The sequence below is a fragment of the Theropithecus gelada genome, chromosome 13 (genome assembly GCF_003255815.1).
Source record: "Theropithecus gelada isolate Dixy chromosome 13, Tgel_1.0, whole genome shotgun sequence".
Lineage (NCBI taxonomy): Eukaryota > Metazoa > Chordata > Mammalia > Primates > Cercopithecidae > Theropithecus > Theropithecus gelada.
In genome coordinates this window covers 57,507,176-57,526,827 of record NC_037681.1, presented here as the reverse complement: position 1 = coordinate 57,526,827, position 19,652 = coordinate 57,507,176, and the positions used below count along the sequence as shown (strand labels likewise).

General features: G+C 41.1%; 1 protein-coding gene across 4 annotated transcripts in view; it reads left to right on the top strand.

The window, feature by feature from the left end:
* Positions 1–19,652, top strand: part of EIF2AK2 (eukaryotic translation initiation factor 2 alpha kinase 2) — a 53,675-nt gene that overhangs the window by 30,957 nt on the left and 3,066 nt on the right. For 2 of the 4 annotated variants that reach the window (XM_025354869.1, XM_025354867.1), the window contains 5 exons: positions 1,739–1,861; positions 6,046–6,204; positions 8,187–8,382; positions 13,031–13,159; positions 18,587–18,688. In XM_025354869.1, the coding sequence (XP_025210654.1) occupies positions 1,739–1,861; positions 6,046–6,204; positions 8,187–8,382; positions 13,031–13,159; positions 18,587–18,688 (709 nt within the window). The remainder of the gene's footprint in view (positions 1–1,738; positions 1,862–6,045; positions 6,205–8,186; positions 8,383–13,030; positions 13,160–18,586; positions 18,689–19,652) is intronic. The other 2 variants (XM_025354868.1, XM_025354870.1) reach the window with 2 other exon arrangements.

The window sequence follows — 19,652 nt, the reverse complement described above, 5'->3', positions numbered from 1 at the left end:
ACTGTGCTGGGCATCAGGTTTATGGTAGGAACAAATAAAATGGACCCTGTTGTCATGGAGTTTCATGGGGATGACCAACTTTAAATAAACAATTACATGAGCAGGCCAAGCACAGTGGCTCATGCCTGTAATCCCAGCACTTTGGGAGGCTGAGGTGGACGGGTCACTTGAGGTTAGGAGTTTGAGACCAGCCTGGCCAACATGGTGAAACCCCGTCTCTACTAAAAATACAAAAATTAGCAGATGTTGTGGCACACATCTGTAGTCTCAGCTACTTTGGAGGCTGAGGCAGGAGAATTGCTTGAATCCAGAGGGCAGAGATTGCAGTAAACGGAGATCGCACCACTGTATTCCAGCCTGGGTGACAGAGCAAGATCCTGTCGCAAAAAAAGAAAAAAAAATCTGCAGGAACGAACTATGGTCAGAGCTGTGAAGGGAAAGCAATGGCATGGAGAGAAATGAAAGCAGGGGTGAGGCGAGGTTTCTCTGGGGTCACAATTGTGGGGAGGCCTAAAGGATGAGTGGGCACAGAGCAGTGGGTGCTAGGTGGAAGGAAGGACATGTGAGAAGGTGAAAGTGGAAAAGGTGATGTCAAAGTTCGAGAACAGTCAAAAGAGCATGTGCTTTGAGTGCAATGAGCAGGGGCACAGTGCCATGAGATGAGAGTGCTGAGGAGACAGGGTCCTCCTCATCTGGCACCTTATAGCCCGTTTAAGGGCTTTTTGTTTTTGTCAAATGCAAAGGTTGGCTATTGGAGAGTTTCGGCAACAGAGAGACAGAGCTAGACTCAGTTTTCATCCCTCTGGTTGCTGTGTGGGTCATAGATTGGAGTAGGGGAAGAGAGGAAGTGGGGATCCAGTTAACAAGCTACTGCCATGGCCTAGTGGAAGCATGGACTGGGGTGAAGATGTTGGAGGCAGAGGAAAGTGGGCAGATACCAGCAATGTGTTTTGGAGGTAGAATTGACAGGTCTTAATTATGGAACACGAAACTTGAGGGAGAAGAGAAAACCAAGTAGAAACCTAGGCAGGCTTAGAGCATATGCCCATTTCTCTTATAACAGCTTGATGATGTTAGCTGTGGAGCACCATATAGCAATTCCTTTAAACATTTTGTGTTTGTGATAGGATTTTTATCATGGCTTTTTTTTTCTGTTTTTTGTTGTTGTTGTTGTTTTGTTTTGTTTTTGTTTTTTTGAGAAGGAGTTTCGCTCTTGTCGCCTAGGCTAGAGCACAGAAGTGTGATCTTGGCTCACTGCAACCTCTACCTCCCAGGTTTGAGCGATTCTCCTGCCTCAGCCTCCTGAGTAGCTGGAATTACAGGCGCTTGCCACCACACCTGGCTAATTTTTGTATATTTAGTAGAGACGGGGTTTCACCATGTTGGCCAGGCTGGTCTTGAACTCCTGACTTCAGGTGATCCACCCGCCTTGGCCTACCAAAGTGCTGGGATTACAGGCATGAGCCAATGCACCCGGCCTTATCATGGCTTTTGAAAAGCCAGGAGTTCACTGTGACTGCCAGGGGAGATATGCTGTGTTGGACTCGCCCTGGGAGGAGTGAGAGGACTACTCTTTGTGAGTCAAGAGTTTCTGCCAAGTGGATCTTTCTTATTCAGAAGGAGAGAGTCATAGTTGTTATACTGTCCGTTTCACAAGTGACATTAAAGGGAAAGGAGTGGGGAGGCAAGGAAGGGCTGAGCATAAAATGTCAAAATAACCGTGGTTTTTATCTTTAAGGTTTAGCACGGATTTTAAAGAAATAGAATTCATTAGCGTGGGTGGATTTGGCCAAGTTTTCAAAGCAAAACACAGAATTGACGGAAAGACTTACGTTATTAAACGTGTTAAATATAATAGCAAGTAAGTAGTAAATGTTTAAATTTTTTGAATGGCAAGATATGCTGAATCTGCACTATTTCTTTTTATGCTTCTCTCTTCTTTATTAGGATATCATTTATTTCTTTCTCATACTCATTCAACATTTTATTCTACCAAGAGGAGTTTGGCTTACTCCAAGATGATATCACTTTACTGTGGTTATTTCAATAAAAATGGTATACCATTGATCATCCTTTCGGTGCTATCTTCAGAACTAAAGCTGTAGAGTCATTTGCTTTAAAGTGGCATGCAAATTCATGAAACGCTCCATATTTTAAAAACCGTGGCACCAAATAGAACCTTCATTACCCACAAAAAAGGTGATCTTTGAGATGTTCTAGTCTTACCTCCCTATTTTACAGGTGAGGAGACTAAGATCCAGAGATGTAAAGTGATTTTGTCTAAGATAAAAGCTAGATGGTAATTGTTCTCTGGTTGTCTGTTATTGTATAAGGCACTGCTCCAAAATGCAGTGGCTTAAAAACAGCAATTTATTGTTATCTCTGATGGTTTCATGGGTTGATTGTGTTCATCTGGACAATTCTCACTTGGGGTCTCAGAGGCATTTGCAGTCAGTAGTCAACTGAAACCTTGACTACAACCTATCCTAGGCTGGATATCCAAGCTAGCTAGCAGTTGACACTGGCTGTGGGCTGGAAGTTCAGATGGGACTGTGAACCAGAATACCTTCACATGCCCTCTCTGTGGGGACTGGGCTTCTTACAACTTAGTGGCTGAGTTCCAAGAACTATTGTCCCCAGAACAAGTCATCCAAGAGACCAGGAGTGAATGGCAAGGCCTCTTTTGACCTAGTCAGAAGAGTTCCAGAACATCACTACCATTAAGTTATATTGGTTAAACAAGTCACTGGAGCCAGCTTAGATTCAAGGTGGGGGAGGTGGCAAATAGGCTCTACCCATTAATTTAAGGAGTGGAAGCATGTATGGGAGGATAAATAATTGATCAAGATTATCTTTGGACATGATCTCCTATGTAATCAGATTGGGATTTAGAACTCATCCCCTGGAATGACAATTCAATGTGTTCCCACTGTAACCCACTGCTTCCAACATTTGTTTTCTGTATTATCTGCCCTCTCACTCCCACTGGATAGCAGAACTCCTTCAGGAAGGAAAACAAATAGAAAGGAGGTCTTAAATCACATGGTCACCAATTCACCAATCTTGCTTGTTGTACTCTGGCAATTGTTACTATGTGTAGCTTGGCCAGACCAATCTGATCCCTCAAAGACTAGCAAAGGAGATGGGAAAGGGATCTGGGCTAAGAAAAATGATATGTGCAAAGGAGAGGTAGGTGTGGAGTGCTGGATGTTCTTAGCCTAGTTAAACAAACCTATTTCTTCTCTCATGGACGATGCCTTGCATTTGAAGTAGGATCATTCCTACTATGTTCATTGTTTTATTTAACAAGAATGAAGGACAGCTGTACTGTTATTCTTTCCATTAGATAGCAATTTTTAAAAATGGTAATAATATCCCAGCTACTTGGGAGACTGAGGTGGGAAGATTGCTTGAGGCCAGGAATTTGAGACCAGCCTGAGCCACATAGTGAGACCCAGTGTCAAAAAAGAAAAGAAAAAACAATGAGGGCTGGGCATGGTGGCTCACACCTGTAATCCCAGCACTTTGGGAGGCTAAGGTGGGCAGATTACTTGTGGTCAGGAGTGTAAGACCAGTCTGGCCAACATGGTGAAACCCTGTCTCTACAAAAATACAAAAATTAGCCAGGCGTGGTGCCACAAACCTGTAATCCCAGCTGCTTGGGAGGCTAAGGCAGGAGAATTGCTTGAACCCGGGAGGTGGAGCTTGCAGTGAGCTGAGATCACACCACTGCACTCCCGCATGGGCAACAGAGTGAGATTCCATCTCAAAAAAAAAAAAAACAGATAATTATGTTGATGAAGGTCCAGTATCTTGGCCATTTCTAGTAGTTTATACATTGGTACAACTACTAGAAATATATATATATATATATATATTTTTTTTTTTTTTTGAGGCAGAGTCTCACTCTGTCGCCCAGGCTAGAGTGCAGTGGTGCATTCTCGGCTCACTGCAACCTCTGTCTCCCGGGTTCAAGCAATTCTTTGCCTCAGCCTCCCAAGTAGCTGGGATTACAGGTGCCCAGCACCATGCCTGGCTAATTTTTGTGTTTTTAGTAGAGACAGGGTATCGCCATGTTGGCCAGATGGTCTCGATCTCTTGACCTTGTGATCTGCCTGCCTTGGACTCCCAAAATGCTAGGATTACAGGCGTGAGCCACCACACCTGGCCCAGCCAGTTATTTTTAATGGCTGCAAAATAGCCATTGATCAGGGGACAGAAAAAAATATATTTACTCATTTCTTTACTGCCGAATATTTTGTTTGTTCTAATTTTTCATTGTTAATTGAATGACACCATGATTTATATCTTCTTGGATATAAATCCATAATTTGAGTAACATTCTTTTTTTTTTCTTCTTTTTTTGGAGATAGAGTCTCACTCTGTCACCCAGGCTGTAGTGCAGTGGTGTGTTCATGGCTGGGCGCAGTGGCTCATGCCTGTAATCCCAGCACTTTGAGAGGCCAAGGCTGGCAGATCACTTGAGGTCAGGAGTACAAGACCAACCTGGGCAACATGGCAAAACCCTGTCTCTACAAAAAAAATATAAAAACTAGCCAAGTGTGGTGGTGTGTGCCTGTGGTCGTAGCTACTTGGGAGACTGAGGTGGGAGGATCGCTTGAGCCATAGGGGTGCAGGTTGCAATGAGCCAGGATCACCACTGTACTCCAGCCTGGGTGACAGAGTGAGACCCTGTCTTAAAAAAAAAAAAAAAAAAAAGAAAGAATCTAAAATAATAACAGATTATTTTAGGATTGTCAAAGTATCAGTATTTTTTTTTTATTTTTGCAAATTTTATGTCATATAGTTTAGAACTTCTTGTGTTAAAAAATAAAATCGTAAAATGTTTGATTATCCTTCCTCATCTTTGAAATCTCCAATTTATTTACTGCATTTAGCATGAAATTGTCTTAGGTCTTGGCAACACATCCCTATAAAGCCTCCCACCATCTCACTTTCTCTGCATAAGTTATCCTCTTTGTGTATATTTGCCACACATTGAAAATCCTGAATTAGGTACTTCACGCTGCCTGTGTTACTTAGCCTTGCTGCCTCAACGTGATTTGCTTGTGAAATCCAAAGATTTTAACACAAGTCTAAGCAAAATAATGTATGATTTAGCTATGAAAAATTGCATCAGCTGGGTCCAGTGGCTCATGCTTGCAATCCCAGCACTTTGGGAGGCTGAGGCGAGTGGATTGCTGGAGCCCAGGAGTTTGGGCACCAGCATGGGCAGCATGGCAAAACCCCATCTCTACAGAAAATAGAAAAAATTAGATGGGTCTGGTGGTGTGCTCCTGTGGTCCCAGCTACTCAGGAGACTGAGGTGGGAGGACTGCTTGAGGATAGGAGGCTGAGGCTGCAATGAGCCAAGGTCGGGCCACTGCACTCCAACGTGGGTGACAGAGCAAGACCCCATCTCAATAAAATTAATTAATTAATTAATTAAAATGGCATCACTGGCATTTCAAGAGTGCTAAAGAAGATTTTTAAATTCTCTGATGTTTGGCATTAAGTCACTGCCTTTTATTTATTTATTTTGAGACACAGTCTTGCTCTGTCACCCAGGTTGGAGTGCAGTGGTGTGATCTTGACTCACTGCAACCTCCGCCTCCCGGGTTCAAGCGATTCTTCTGCCTCAGCCTCCCAAGTAGCTGGGATTACAGACGTGCACCACTGTGCCCAGCTAATTTTTTTGTATTTTTAATAGAGATGGGTTTCACCATGTTGGTCAGGCTGATCTTGAACTCCTGACCTCGTGATCCACCCACCTTGGCCTCCCAAAGTGCTGGGATTACAGGCATGAACCACTGTGCCCAGATGCTGCCATTTATTTTATCTTGAGAGTGAGAACAGCTGTGTTTTTTTTTGCAGTATGTTTACTTTTTCCTTTTGAATGTCCTGGCTTCCATTCTAAAACTGTGTAAGAACCACAGCAATGGTTTAATAAAGGAATGTAGACAGTTGTCTGTTACATGAGGTGTTTTGTGGTTGTTATGTGAGATGTACACTGACACTGCCATGTTCCCTGTTCCTTTTAACTAGGAAGGCAGAGCGTGAAGTAAAAGCATTGGCAAAACTTGATCATGTAAATATTGTTCACTACAATGGCTGTTGGGATGGACTTGATTATGATCCTGAGATCAGTGCTTATGATCCTGAGAGCTCTGATTTGGATCCTGAGAGCCAAAAAAATAGTTTAAGGTAACTAAAAACAAATTCTCATAGCCATAATAGGATGGAAGGAAATTGTTATTTACTATGTGTGGGCCACTGGATAAGGCCATTAATTATCACAATTAATAATCGCAATTCCCTCTGAGAGACACTGTTATCTCTCCGTTCCACAGGTAAGGACAAAGTGAAAATCTCTTTCTTGTTCCTCCTCTTGCTGCACACTTGCTCTCATAACCCTTTGTTACATCCTCACCTGTCTTCAAAATCTCAGGTTCAGCTTTCCTGACTCCATTGTTTAATGGAAGGCCTTGTTCATGTGCCAGCTTCAGTGCAGGCTGTAGTGTAGTCTTGTGAAGAGAGTTTTAACATATAGATGCTGCATCTGGGGGCTCCTTCCTCAGCTACCAACACTTTTCTGTCCCTTTCTTAGGCTGTGATTGGTGTGGTGCAGTGAAAGGTTCTCTTTGGAATGTAACTATACCACTTACGCTGGGGGGGTGGGCAGTGAACATATTTTTAAGACCACAAAGTGAGATGGGGGCACCCTCATGTTTCATGTCAGTTAAGCCACTGCCAAACAACTGGAGATCCTAAAGAGCTGGCGTCTGTCTTTGAAAGTCACCCAACCTGTTATGGGAACAGTCCTCTCACTAAAATCCTGAGGCCAATGGGGTCCTGTTCTTTCATTTTCTCCTGCCCCACCTCCATCTCCATGTCGTGTAACTGAGAACTTTACCGCCAGTTCAGGAGTTATTGACCATCAGCATACAGGACTTTAGTTTTCAGCAAATTCTTGGCTACCTCTTCCTGTTTTCAAGCCAACATATATACAAAGAATATAAATGAATATTGAGGCTAACTTAATTCAGAAAAAAAAAAAAGAACATGGTTAGCAAAAAAAAAAAAAGAAAGAAATCAATCCTCCAATTTATATCTCTTAGTAATTTGTTGGCACTTCTCCTAGAGTAGTACCTTTCCTATTGTTTTAGGTTTGCTTTCTCTTTACTCTGTCCTATTAAACTATTATCCCCATGATGGCAAGGATAGTGTCTAACTCATTTTCTCATCTCTAGGTGCTTTTCATGATCAGTAGATGGAGGGTGAATTAAAAGGTTTCAAAATTACTTTATATAATAATGAAATTTAGTTTCCTGCAACTCTATTGTATTCGTGTTCCTATTTCTATCTGTTAGCAAAGGTGATTGCAGATCTTCAGCAATAAAGAATGGGTGGCTCGAATGCAGTGGCGAAATCTTGGTTCACTGCAAGCTCCGCCTCCTGGGTTCACGCCATTCTCCTGCCTCAGCCTCCCGAGTAGCTGGGACTACAGGCGCCCGCCACCACACCCGGCTAATTTTTTGTATTTTTTAGTAGAGACGGGGTTTCACCGTGTTAACCAGGATGGTCTCGATCTCCTGACCTCATGATCCACCAGCCTCGGCCTCCCAAAGTGCTGGGATTACAGGCATGAACCACTGTGCCCGGCATCTTCTTTTTTCTTTTTGAGACAGAGTCTTACTCTGTCGCTCATGCCAGAGCTCAATGGCGCGATCTCAGCTCACTGCAACCTCTGCCTTCTGGGTTCAAATGACTCTTGTGCCTCATCCTCCTGAGTAGCTGAGACTACAGGTGCCATGCCACCACACCCAGCTAATTTTTGTATTTTTAGTAGAGATGGGGTTTTGCCCTGCTTCCCAGGCTGATCTCAAACTCCTGAGCTCAAGCAATCCACCAGTCTCGGCCTCCCAAAGTGCTAGGATTATAGGTGTGAGCCACCGTGCCCGGCCCGGCTCATATTTTATAAATTAGCTAAACAAATAAAGCTCTGGACATCTGGGAACTTATGATTGAAATAAGAAATGGCCTATTATATTTTGATTCAAATTTGTTTATTGTATTTAGATTTCTATTTTGAGACATGTTTTGGGGTTCTTAAGATAAGGTATAAGCTTTTAAAAAGTTATGTATTTTTTATAAATTTATATTTATTGTTACCTTTAACATACTAGGAATTTTATACCCAGATCAAAGACTAAGTGCCTTTTCATCCAAATGGAATTCTGTGAAGAAGGGACATTGGAGAAATGGCTTGAAGATAGAAGAGGCAAGAAACTAGACAAAGTTTTGGCTTTGGAACTCTTTGAACAAATAACAAAAGGGTTGGATTATATACATTCAAAAAATATAATTCATAGAGATCTTAAGGTAAGTGGGAAAATGTACTTTATTAATTGATACATATATATATATAAAATTTAGTAATTTTAAAATATATCTTCTCAGCAGGGCACAGTGACTCACGCCTGTAATCCCAGCACTTTGGGAGGCTGAGGCAGGCAGATTACCTGAGGTCATGAGTTTGAAACCAGCCTAGCCAACATGGTGAAACTCTGTCTCTACTAAAAATACAAAAATTAGCTGGGCATGATGGTGTGCACCTGTAATCCCAGCTACTCGGGAGGCTGAGGCAGGAGAATCACTTGAACCTGGGAGGGGAGGTTGCAGTGAGCCAAGATTGCTCCACCGCACTCCAGCCTAAGTGAAGAGTAAGACTTGTCTCAAAAAAAAAAAAAAACAAACAAAATAAATAAATAAATAAATATGTGTGTGTGTGTATACACACACATATATATATACACACACACACATATATATACACACATATATATATATACACACACACACACATAAAATAAGATAGATATATTTTTTCTCTAGTTTTAGAATAGTGGTTGATTGGTAGTTACGAGAAAATGATATCTGAACATTTCCATGCAAATGATTACTGTGACTGGCACAGCCAACTGACTGCACTGTCCCTGCTCCTCCTGCCTCCTCTAAGTGACTCAGGCTTATTCGAGAGGCAGAGGGGACTCTGCTGACTGTGGCTTTAGGACTATGATTCCCTAATCTCTCAGTCATTACTCTTGAGGGCTGTCACAGCTACTGGGTCCAGAGTCTAATATTGTCTTGGTTAAACATTTCGACCCCATGATTGGAAAGTTGCAGTAATCCCAGACTGGGAAAGTGTATCATCCCTTAGTATTTTCATTTTCCTCTGGCTTTTATGGTCTGGACAAGGAGTTTCCCTATTTTTACTTCTCATCAAAATGACAGAAGGTAAGAGGCAGAGCAGCCCTTCACAGCCTTTCTTCCATTCCCTATTCCCTGTGACTTGCCTAGCCTGTCACAAGCTGGCCATCCTGAATCCTGTCCCTGGACCTTTGCTCATGCTCTTCTCTCTTATGGAATATACACTTCTGCCTGTCCCCTTTGCTTGTAATTCCTTTACTGAGCCTTTCCACTCTGGAACTGCCTTTTCCTGTTCTAGGCAGAAGTACCTCATTTATGTGACTAACTGCTTACCCCACCCCTCTAAAACAGCCAGGAATAAGGAATGAAACAAAAAATTCCTTGAGAGAAATAAGTGCCCATATATACAGTTGTTATTGGGCTCAGATAGGAATGAGTAGTCCTTAAAAGGTATTACTTCCGTGGTCTGCCCAGGGGCTGGATGTCTGATGCATTGGTGTTTTGAGTCTGCCTGGTTCCAGTATGTCTATTCTACAATACCTGAAGTTATTATTTGAAGTTGGAGCATTGTCAGGACTATTTAAAAAGGATAAATGTAGAGTTGGTCATGCTTTCACTTTGGGATAAATCATACATATAGTTAAATAACAAATAAGCACAATTATTTCTATATACAATAATTTGCAAATAAATGCAGAAGTGTAGGCATTAAGTTCCTCGTCCTCAGAATGAATTAGCAAAATTCTGACTGGCGCCTACCCACTTACCTACCAATTATGCCCTGCACTGTATGTACCCTGTGTCATGGACTGATCTTTTCTTGTGTATATTTGCAGAGAATTTTTGCTCTTGCTGCGGTTGCTCAAGGGTCAGACTTTATTATTATTCTTAAATTTTTAATTTTTTTTTTTTTTTTTTTTGAGACAAGGTCTTGCTCTTTTGCCCAGGCTAGAGTGCAGTGGCACGATCACGGCTCGTTATAGCCTTGACCTCCTGGGCTCAAACAGTCCTCCCACCTCAACCTCCTGAGTAGCTGGGACCACAAGTGTGCACCACCACACCTGGCTAATTTTTTTGTGTTTTTGTAGAGACAGGGTCTCACCATGTTGCCGAGGCCAGTCTCAAACTTTTAGACTCAAAGCGATCGTCCTGCCTCAGCCTCCGAAAGTGCTGGCTTTCCAGGTGTGCTCCACTGCACCCAGCCTGAAGCTTTGATATTGAGACTTCTTTCATCTTCTATAACTTTTCTAGCTCTCACTACTACAGTTGTTGATTTATCTCCTTTAAGAAAAGATACAATGAAGATGTACACCTTTTGGGTTATTCTTTGCAAAACAGTAGCTGTAGGTAGTTTTGCCAGGAAATGGTCTTTACCCAATGCGGCCCCTCTTACAAAAGTCTCCAAGTGTTTAACCACTTTCTGTTGGAATGTTAGGAACTAGACCAAAGGCACTGAGAAGGGACATAGGGGTTTCTGGAGTGAGGACTTCTTATCCAAGGCTGCTTCTCTCTAAAATGTTCAGTCTCCTAAAGCCCAGGCTCTGGTCATCTTCAGCCTGAGCATCAGCCTGTTCCTGTGCCTCCTATGTGAAGTTTGTACCCCTTTTTATGCTCTACAACCCTATATTTTGTCTAGTCATATTATAACTGATTAGACAAAATGCGACATTATTGTTTTTATTTATTTTGTTTTTTGTTTTTTTGAGACAAGGTCTCGCTCTGTTTGTTGCCTAGGCAGGAGTGCAGTTGCATGATCTCAGCTCGCTGCAGCCTCAACCTCCTAGGCTCAAGCAATCCTCCAACCTCAGCCCCCCACATAGCTGGGACTACAGGCACAGGCTACCAAGCCAGGCTATTTTTTGATATTTTGTAGAGACAGGATTTCGCCATGTTGCCCAGGCAAGTCTTGAACTCCTGAGCTCAAGTGATCTGCCAACCTTGGCCTCCCAAAGTGTTGGGATTGTAGACATGAGTGGCAGTGGAGTGATCTCAGCTCACTGCAACTTCTGTCTCCCGGGTTCAAGCAATTCTCCTGCCTCAGCCTCCCGAGTAGCTGGGATTCCAGGCCACCACACCTGGCTAAGTTTTTGTATTTTTAGTAGAGACAGGGTTTCACCATGTTGGCAAGGTTGGCCTTGAACTTCCGGGCTCATGCGATCTGCCCGCTTCAGCCTCCCAAAGTGCTGGGATTACAAGCATGAGTCACTTCGCCTGACCCACTTTTTCTTTTTAATGAACTATAAAAAGTGATCTGATATTTTTACTAGATAGCCTCATCCAGCTTAGATACTTACATGGCTTCATACATTCAATTTTCTCTTTCTTAGAGTCAGGTGATAGCCTTATGTGGGACTAGCAGTTCCACTTGCAATCCCAGCATATTCTTACACTGCAACTTGAACATAGCATAGGAATATTTTCTCTCCACATCCACCTCACATCTGTCTACAGCTTTCCATCTGTATTATTGGTGTTAGGCTCCAATCAGACTGTTAATTGAATTCTAATCCAACTGCTAATTGCTGCATGAGCCATCATCTCAGGCTGGCTTCTCAGAAGCTCCTCCTTCAGCCTTCCCTGGGCTTGTGGTCTCTTCCCTCTCAGGTACTTACTAGGTAGACCCTCTCATAAGTGCATTATCCCATAGAGTCTGTGTGTATAGCCTAACATTGTACTAAAAGTCCAGCCTTTTCAAAAATAGCAAAATATTGATTTTCTCATCAACTACCTTCCTGTTTTTATGGTCTTTAGAATATTGGTCAGTATACTGGGTGTGGTGGCCTGTGGTCCCAGCTACTTGGGAGGCTGAGGTGGGAGGATCGCTTGAGCCGAGGAAGTTGAGGCTGCAGTGAGCCATGATCATGCCACTGCAATCCATCCTGGATGACAAAATGAGACCCCATCTCAAAAACAAACAAAAAGAATATTGGTCAGTACCTCCTATGACCTGGGCATGGTGGCTCATGCCTGTAATCTTAGTACTTTGGGAGGCCGAGGTGAGCAGATCACTTGAGGTCAGGAGTTTGAGACCAGCCTGGCCAACATGGCAAAAACCCATCTCTACTAAAAATACAAAAAAATTAGCCAAGCATTGTGGCACATGCCTGTAATCCCAACTCCTCGAGAGGCTGAGGCGGGAGAACTGCTTGCACCCAGGAAGCAGAGGTTGTGGTGAGCCGAGATCATGCCGCCGCACTCCAGCCTGGGCAACAGAGTGAGACTCCATCTTACAAAACCAAACAAAACCCCTCCTGTAAAGCCGTGGAGTCAGAATGACCACTTCTATTCTGTTCTTCCTTTAAAAAACAACAAATCTGCTTAAAGAATTGCATGGATAAAAATATTTCAGAGCTGGTTATTAGCTTCCAGTAAACTTGGTATGCCTTCACGGTGGAAGGGATATGTTTGTTAAGAAGTTGTCAGAGGCTTGGAGAAAAGACCCCCAGAAGAAATTCTGCACAGGTTAATTCTGCAGTATTGTTGGGAATAGAACCATTCCGAGAATCTCAAAGTTGGAAGGGGTCTTAAGGATGTCTACTTCAGTCCCTATCAGATTGTGGACTCATATTTGCAACATTTCCTCTAGTGGTTGTTCAGCCCTATCTTGGGATGGGGAACTGTCTAACTCCCATTCTTTGGACAACACTATTAGGATATTAGGATATTTTAAAGCTAATCTTTAGGTTATTTCCACCCTATAGTCCTGGATCTTTTCCCTTGGACCATGCAGAGTGAATCCACCTTTCTATGTATAATGAAGACATGTGGTAATGGTATGTCAAGTTGGTACATGTAAGTTAAATTTTTTTTTTTTTCATAGCCAAGTAATATATTCTTAGTAGATACAAACCAAATAAAGATTGGAGACTTTGGACTTGCAACATCTCTGAAAAATGATGTAAAGCGAACAAGGAATACGGGAACTTTGCGATACATGAGCCCAGAACAGGTAAGTCTCTTTCCTGTCTCTCTATATTTTACTTATTTTATTTTAAAAATTATAAAAAGAGTAGACACTTCTTATATAATTAAAACAGTCCAGAAGTATATACTGAAAATTTCCCTTACCATTCTCTTCCACCCTTATCCTTCTCATCAGTTTATTCTTTATCCTTTTAGATAATTTTTTGAGTTATAAAAACATACAAACACAAATATACACCCAGACTTCTTTTTTACATAAACATTTATGTGCATACATTTTTTCAAGGACTTATTTTGTTATTTTGTGACTATATAGCATAATCTCTCCATATTAGTTCAAATAGATCTGCCACATTCTTTTCTTAGCAACTGTATTGTATTTCAAAATATAGAGATACCATAATTTAACTCTTTTTAAAATTTAATCGTATTTTTTTGTTCTTATTTTGTTTTAGAGACAAGGTCTTGCTCTGTCACCCAGGCTGGAGTGCAGTGGTATGATCATTGCTCACTGTAGTCTCAAAATCCTGGGCTCAAGCAATCTTCCCACCTCAGCCTCTTGAGTAGCTAGGACTAGAGGTGCATACCACTGTGCCCAGCTAATTATTTTTATTTTAATTTTTATTATTTATTTATTGTAGTGACAAGGTATCACTGTGTTTCCCAGATTGTATTTCACTATCATCGAAGGGTATTTATTTAGGTTGTTTACAACTTCATAAACTTATAGACATTCCTCCTTATTTTGGATCCCAAGAACAAATAATTCTATGATAATCTGTGATAGATTTCTTGAGGTAAAGTGATTGAATAGATTGACAACTGCATTTCAAACTTAATTGCTGTTTAATTGTCATTCCAAAAATAGTGATTCTATTAATACTCTCCCCTCAAAATGTATGAGATTGCTGCATCATCATACTCTCCAGTGGTCAGTTTTGGGCAGTATGTTGAATTAGGAGTATCTTGCTCTTTTAGTTTGTATTTTCCAAATTTTTAGTAAGGTATGCCCTCTTTTTGTATATTTACTTATATATTTTCTGCAAATTCTCTACTCCTATCCTTTCCCAATTTCTCATAATTAAGTTCTCTTTTTCTCATGTATCGGTAAGGAATCTTGATATATATTGGGTGTTGATTCCTTATCTGTTAACTATATTATAGAATTTTTCTCCTTGATTGTTACTTCTTGTTTATAACGCCATTTTTTTTTTTTTTTTTTTTGAGACGGAGTTTTGCTCTATGATGTCACCAAGGCTGGAGTGCAATGGCATGATCTCAGCTCACGGCAACTTCTGCCTTCCGGGTTCAAGCAATTCTCCTGCCTCAGTCTCCCAAGTAGCTTGAATTATAGGCACCCACCACCATGCCCAGCTAAGTTTTGTATTTTTAGTGAAAACGGGTTTCACTATGCTGGCCAGGCTGGTCTCGAACTCCTGACCTCAGGTGATCCACCTGCCTCGGCCTCCCAAAGTGCTGGGATTACAGACATGAGCCACCAAACCCGGCACTGCAGCTTTTAAATTGTCATATTTATCAATACTTTCTTTACTGCTGTAAGGTTTCTCATTTTTATTTTGGAGGCTTCTACTACAAGATTATGAAAATATTTTTTGGTTTTACTAACATAAAAATTAACTGCAATTTGAATTAACTTTTGTGTATGTATGAGAAAGGAATATAACTTGATTTTCCCCCTGTGAATATACTGTTGCTTCATCACTATGTGTTAAGTAGTTCATTATTTAAATGCTATTTTAAGGAAAATTTATAGAGACAGAAAGTGGAACAGAGGTTATCTGGAGGAAGGGAAGAATGGGAACTTCTTGTTTAATGAGTATAACTTCTGTTTGGGATGATGAAAAGCTCTGGAAATAGATAGTGGTGATGGTTATACAACATTGTGAAGGTAGTTAATGCCACTGAATTGTAGGCATAAAAATGGTTAAAAGGGTGAATTTTATGTTATGCCTATTTTACCACAATATTATTTTATGATATATAAAATTCCCACACATTCAGAGATGTGTTTCTGGACTTTGTTCTGTTTCACTGATTTATTTTTTATTTCTCTTTTTAATATTATGCTATTTAGATTATTATAGCATTATAAACTAGGCTTTAGTATTCAAACAGCAGGACCTGCCACATTATTCTTCAATTTAAAAATGCTCTTAGCTGTTCACATTTACAATTCCAAATGAACTCTTGAATCACCTTGTCATCTTCCGTAACTGGTTTTGAGGTTTTGATAGCAATTGCATCAGATTTGAGGATTCAGGTGAGGAACATTGATATCCTTATATATTTGAGACTTCTCCAAAATTGGTATTTTTCCCTCACTTATTCAAGTCATCCATCAGTCAGCTTTTGCCAGACTATGCTGTGGTAACAAATGACCCCGGTTTCTTAGTGGGGCAGAAAATACCAAGGGTCTATTTCTTGCTCACATGACAAGTCGGCAGCAGTCTGTCTGGCTTCAGTTTTGCTCTGCGTGTCTCCTTCATTCCAAGATCCAGGCTGAAGGAAAAATGCTATCTGAGTCACTGCCATCCTCAAGGCAGAAGGCAATGGCAGAACCTTGTGATGGCTTTTACATGTTCTGCTCAGCGGTGTCATACATCACTAAACATTACCGAGAGCAAAAAGCATGGCCCAGCTCAAGGCAATGAGGGTGGGGAAGAGTAATCCTCTCACTAGGAGGCCAGCACAGAATTGGGGGCAATCATACAACCTACCTCAAAGCCACTTTTATACTCTTCAAGATATATATATAATTTATTATGCTACATATATGCTCTCTCTCTCTCTCTCCTCTCTCTCTCTCTCTCTCTCTCTCTATATATATATATATATATATATATGTATGTATGTATTTTTTTTTTTGTAGACAGGGTCTTGCTTTTCGCCCAGGCTGGAGTGCAGTGGCACCATCGTTGCTCGCCGCTGCGCAGCCTCAACCTCCCTGGCTCAGGTGATCCTCCTGCCTTAGCCCCCTCAGTAGCCAGGACTACAGGCGCAAACCACCAACACCTGGCTCATTTTTTGGGGTATATTTTGTAGAGACTGGGTTTCACCATGTTGCCTAGGCTGGTCTTGAACTCCTGGGCTTAAGTGATCCACCTGCCTTCGCCTCCCAAAGTGCTAGGATTACAGGAATGAGCCACGGCGCCTGGGCATATTGTTTATATTTTTGAAGCTTTCTCCAGAGTCTGTATTGCATTTTGCTATTAAAATGAGATCCCACGCTTGAATCCGGGAAGTGGAAGTTGCAGTGAGCCAAGATCGTGCCACTGCACTGCAGCCTGGGCAACAAGAATGAGACTCCATCTGAAAAAAAAAAAAAAGAAAAGAAATTCCATATCTCTAATTTGTTATTAGTGTAGCTGTTAATTTTAAAAATATGTATCTTGATTTTTAATTGTGGTAAAATACACAAATATAAAATTTACCGCCTTCACCATCTTTAAGTGTATGGTTTAGTGGCATTAAATGGGTTCACATTGTTGTGCTTTCATCATCACCATACATCCACAGATTACTTTTCATTTTGCAAAACTGAAACTTCACACCCATTAAAGAACCCTATTCTCCCCTCCCTACAGCCCAATCAACTACCATTCTACTTTCTGTCTGTATATTTGACTGCTCTAGGTGCCTCATATAAGTGTAATCATACAGTATTTACCCTTTTGTTACTGGCTTCTTTTACTCAGCATAATATCCTCAAGATTTATCCATGTTGTAACATGTCAGAATTTCTTCTTAAGGCTGACTAATTAATTCCATTGTTGTGTACACCACATTTTGTTTATCCATTTATCCATCAATGGACACTTAGGTCGCTTCTACCTTTGGACTGTGGTGAATAATGCTGCTGATGAACATGGGTGTACAGCTGTTGATTTTTAAATATTTGTCTTATGTATAGTCTCATTATTGGAATGTGGTTTTTTGGGGGGTTGATTGCTTTTATTTTTCACCTTTTGGGCTGTTTATTCTATTTTAATTTCTAATTCGTAAATGCCCATTAAAGACTATTTTGCTGACAATACAGCTTTCAAAATACCTCTACTATTTTGTCATCCAAGAATAAATATACTGAGCTATCTGATGGTTTGAGAGTCTAGAATGGAGAAGGCACACACTTTTTCCTTTTGGGGGACCACTTGGCCTAAAAAGTATAGAACACTAAAGAGAGCCAACGGCTCTCTTTAACCTCCCACTACTTTCAGTTATCTCCTGCATCCTGTATTGCTGCCCTCACACTATTTGGTTAAAAACATTCATCATTTTACTTTACTTTTTATTTTGTGTGTGTGTGTTTTTTTCTATTTAAAAACCTTTTGTTGGCTGGGTGCAGTGGCACACGCCTGTAATCCCAACACTTTGGGAGGCTGAGGTGGGCGGATCACCTCAGATCAGGAGTTCGAGACCAGCCTGTCCAACATGTTGAAACTCCATCTCCACTTAAAAAAAAATACAAAAATACAAAAATGAGCCAGGTGTGGTGGCATGTGCCTGGAGTGCCAACTACGCTGGAGGCTGAGGCAGGAGAATTGCTTGAACCTGGGAGGCAGGGGCTGCTGTGAGCTGAGATCATGCCACTGCATTCCAGCCTGGGTGACAGCAAGACTCCGTCTCAAAAAAAAAAAAAAAAAAAAGGCAACATTTTGTTGAGGAACAATTTATACACCATAAAATGCACAGATCTTAACTGTATATTTTTCCGTTTTGACAAATGCATACACCTGTGTAACCTATAAGCCTGTAAAGATATAGAACATTTTGCTCTTTCAAGCTCCTTTCCAGTCAATGCCTCCTCCCCACTGATCAGAAGCAACTAGTGCTCTGAGTTCTATCCCCATAGTTTAGTTCTTCCTGTTTTTAACCTTCATATGAATGGAATCAGACAGTAGGTACTCTGTTGTATTTAATTTCTTCATTCAAAATAATATCTTCTGGAAAAACTTTATTTGTTGCTCATACCAGCAGAGAATTCCTTTTTATTTCTGAGTCGCAGTCCATTGTATGAATATGCCACAATATGTTTATCCATTCTTCTGTTGTGGTCCTTTGAGTTGTTTCTAGTTATGGAATATTGTGAATAAATACGCTATGAACAGCTGCAGTGCAAGTCACCTACGGGGTGCTATTTTAACTGCTTTATCTGCTGCATCTCATTTACCCTCGCAATTAAACTCTGTGGTTGATACTGTTGTTATCCTGATTTTATAACTGAGATTATTCCCATGTTAACCATTAATTTACACAGACGATTCAGCTATTCGGCGGGACAGATTTGAACCTAGGCAGTCAGACTCCACAGATCTTGCTAATAAATAGACGTTGTGTGATGTAAGATGTTTTGGTCAAATAACGTTTTTGGGCTTTAGAAGGCTGGAAATTTATGTAAGGAGTGTAACAAAGGTAAATCTATTTTGGTCTCTAGATTTCTTCGCAAGACTATGGAAAGGAAGTGGACCTCTACGCTTTGGGGCTAATTCTTGCTGAACTTCTTTATGTATGTGACACTGCTTCCGAAACATCAGAGGTAAAACGATCTCAAAGAAAGAATTAAATAAGAAAAATTATTGACTACTACCTTCAGAGTGCTGCTGCAGACAGTTCTTGCTCTCACGTGAGGATGGGCTTGAGTATATTAGTATCTGACTGCAAATGAAATATGAATTTTCTGTCTTTCAAGGTTTGGCAAAGACCAAACACTTTGTTGAAAACCAGAAACTTTGATCTTCCCTGGAAGGTAGTACATCTCATAAGACTCGTAAGACTTGTCAGTCAGTAAAATTTTATTGATTGACTGCTTTGTGTTAGACACTGTGCTAAGTGCCATAAGGGTTGCAAAATACACAAGCCTTGGCTGGGCACAGTGGCTCACCCCTGTAATCCCAGCTTTGAGAGGCCAAGGTGGGCAGATCACTTGAAGTCAGGTGTTTGAGACAAGCCTGGCCAACGTGGTGAAATCCCATCTCTACTAAAAAATACAAAAATTAGCTGGGTGTGGTGGCGCACACCTGTAATCCCAACTACTCAGGGGGCTGAGGCAGGAGAATCGCTTGAACCCGGGAGGTGGAGGTTGCAGTGAGCCAAGATCACACCACTGCACTCCAGCCTGGGTGACAGAGTGACATTCCATCTCTAAATAAATAAATAAATAAAGCCTTGTTCTCAAGGAGCTTATTTTCTAAAAGGGAAGATAATATAAGAGAATGCCGTAAGCATTTTAGGAGAAGGCATGAAGTCTGTGGAAGCAGCTGGGAGGGAGATCTTTCCAGCTGTAAGGACTTAGGTTTCATGGAGACATCTAAGCTGGGCTCTGAAGGATCTGTTGGCTTCTCATAGTCCAAAACAGAAAGGGTGATTCTAGCATGGAGGTGGGAATGTATGGAGTGTATCTGGGGACAGCAGGCAGTGTAAGTTGTATTGGAATATATAAGTTACAAGGAAGTAGTAGCTGGTGAGACTAGAAAGATAGGTTGGGCTAACTTAAGGAAAAA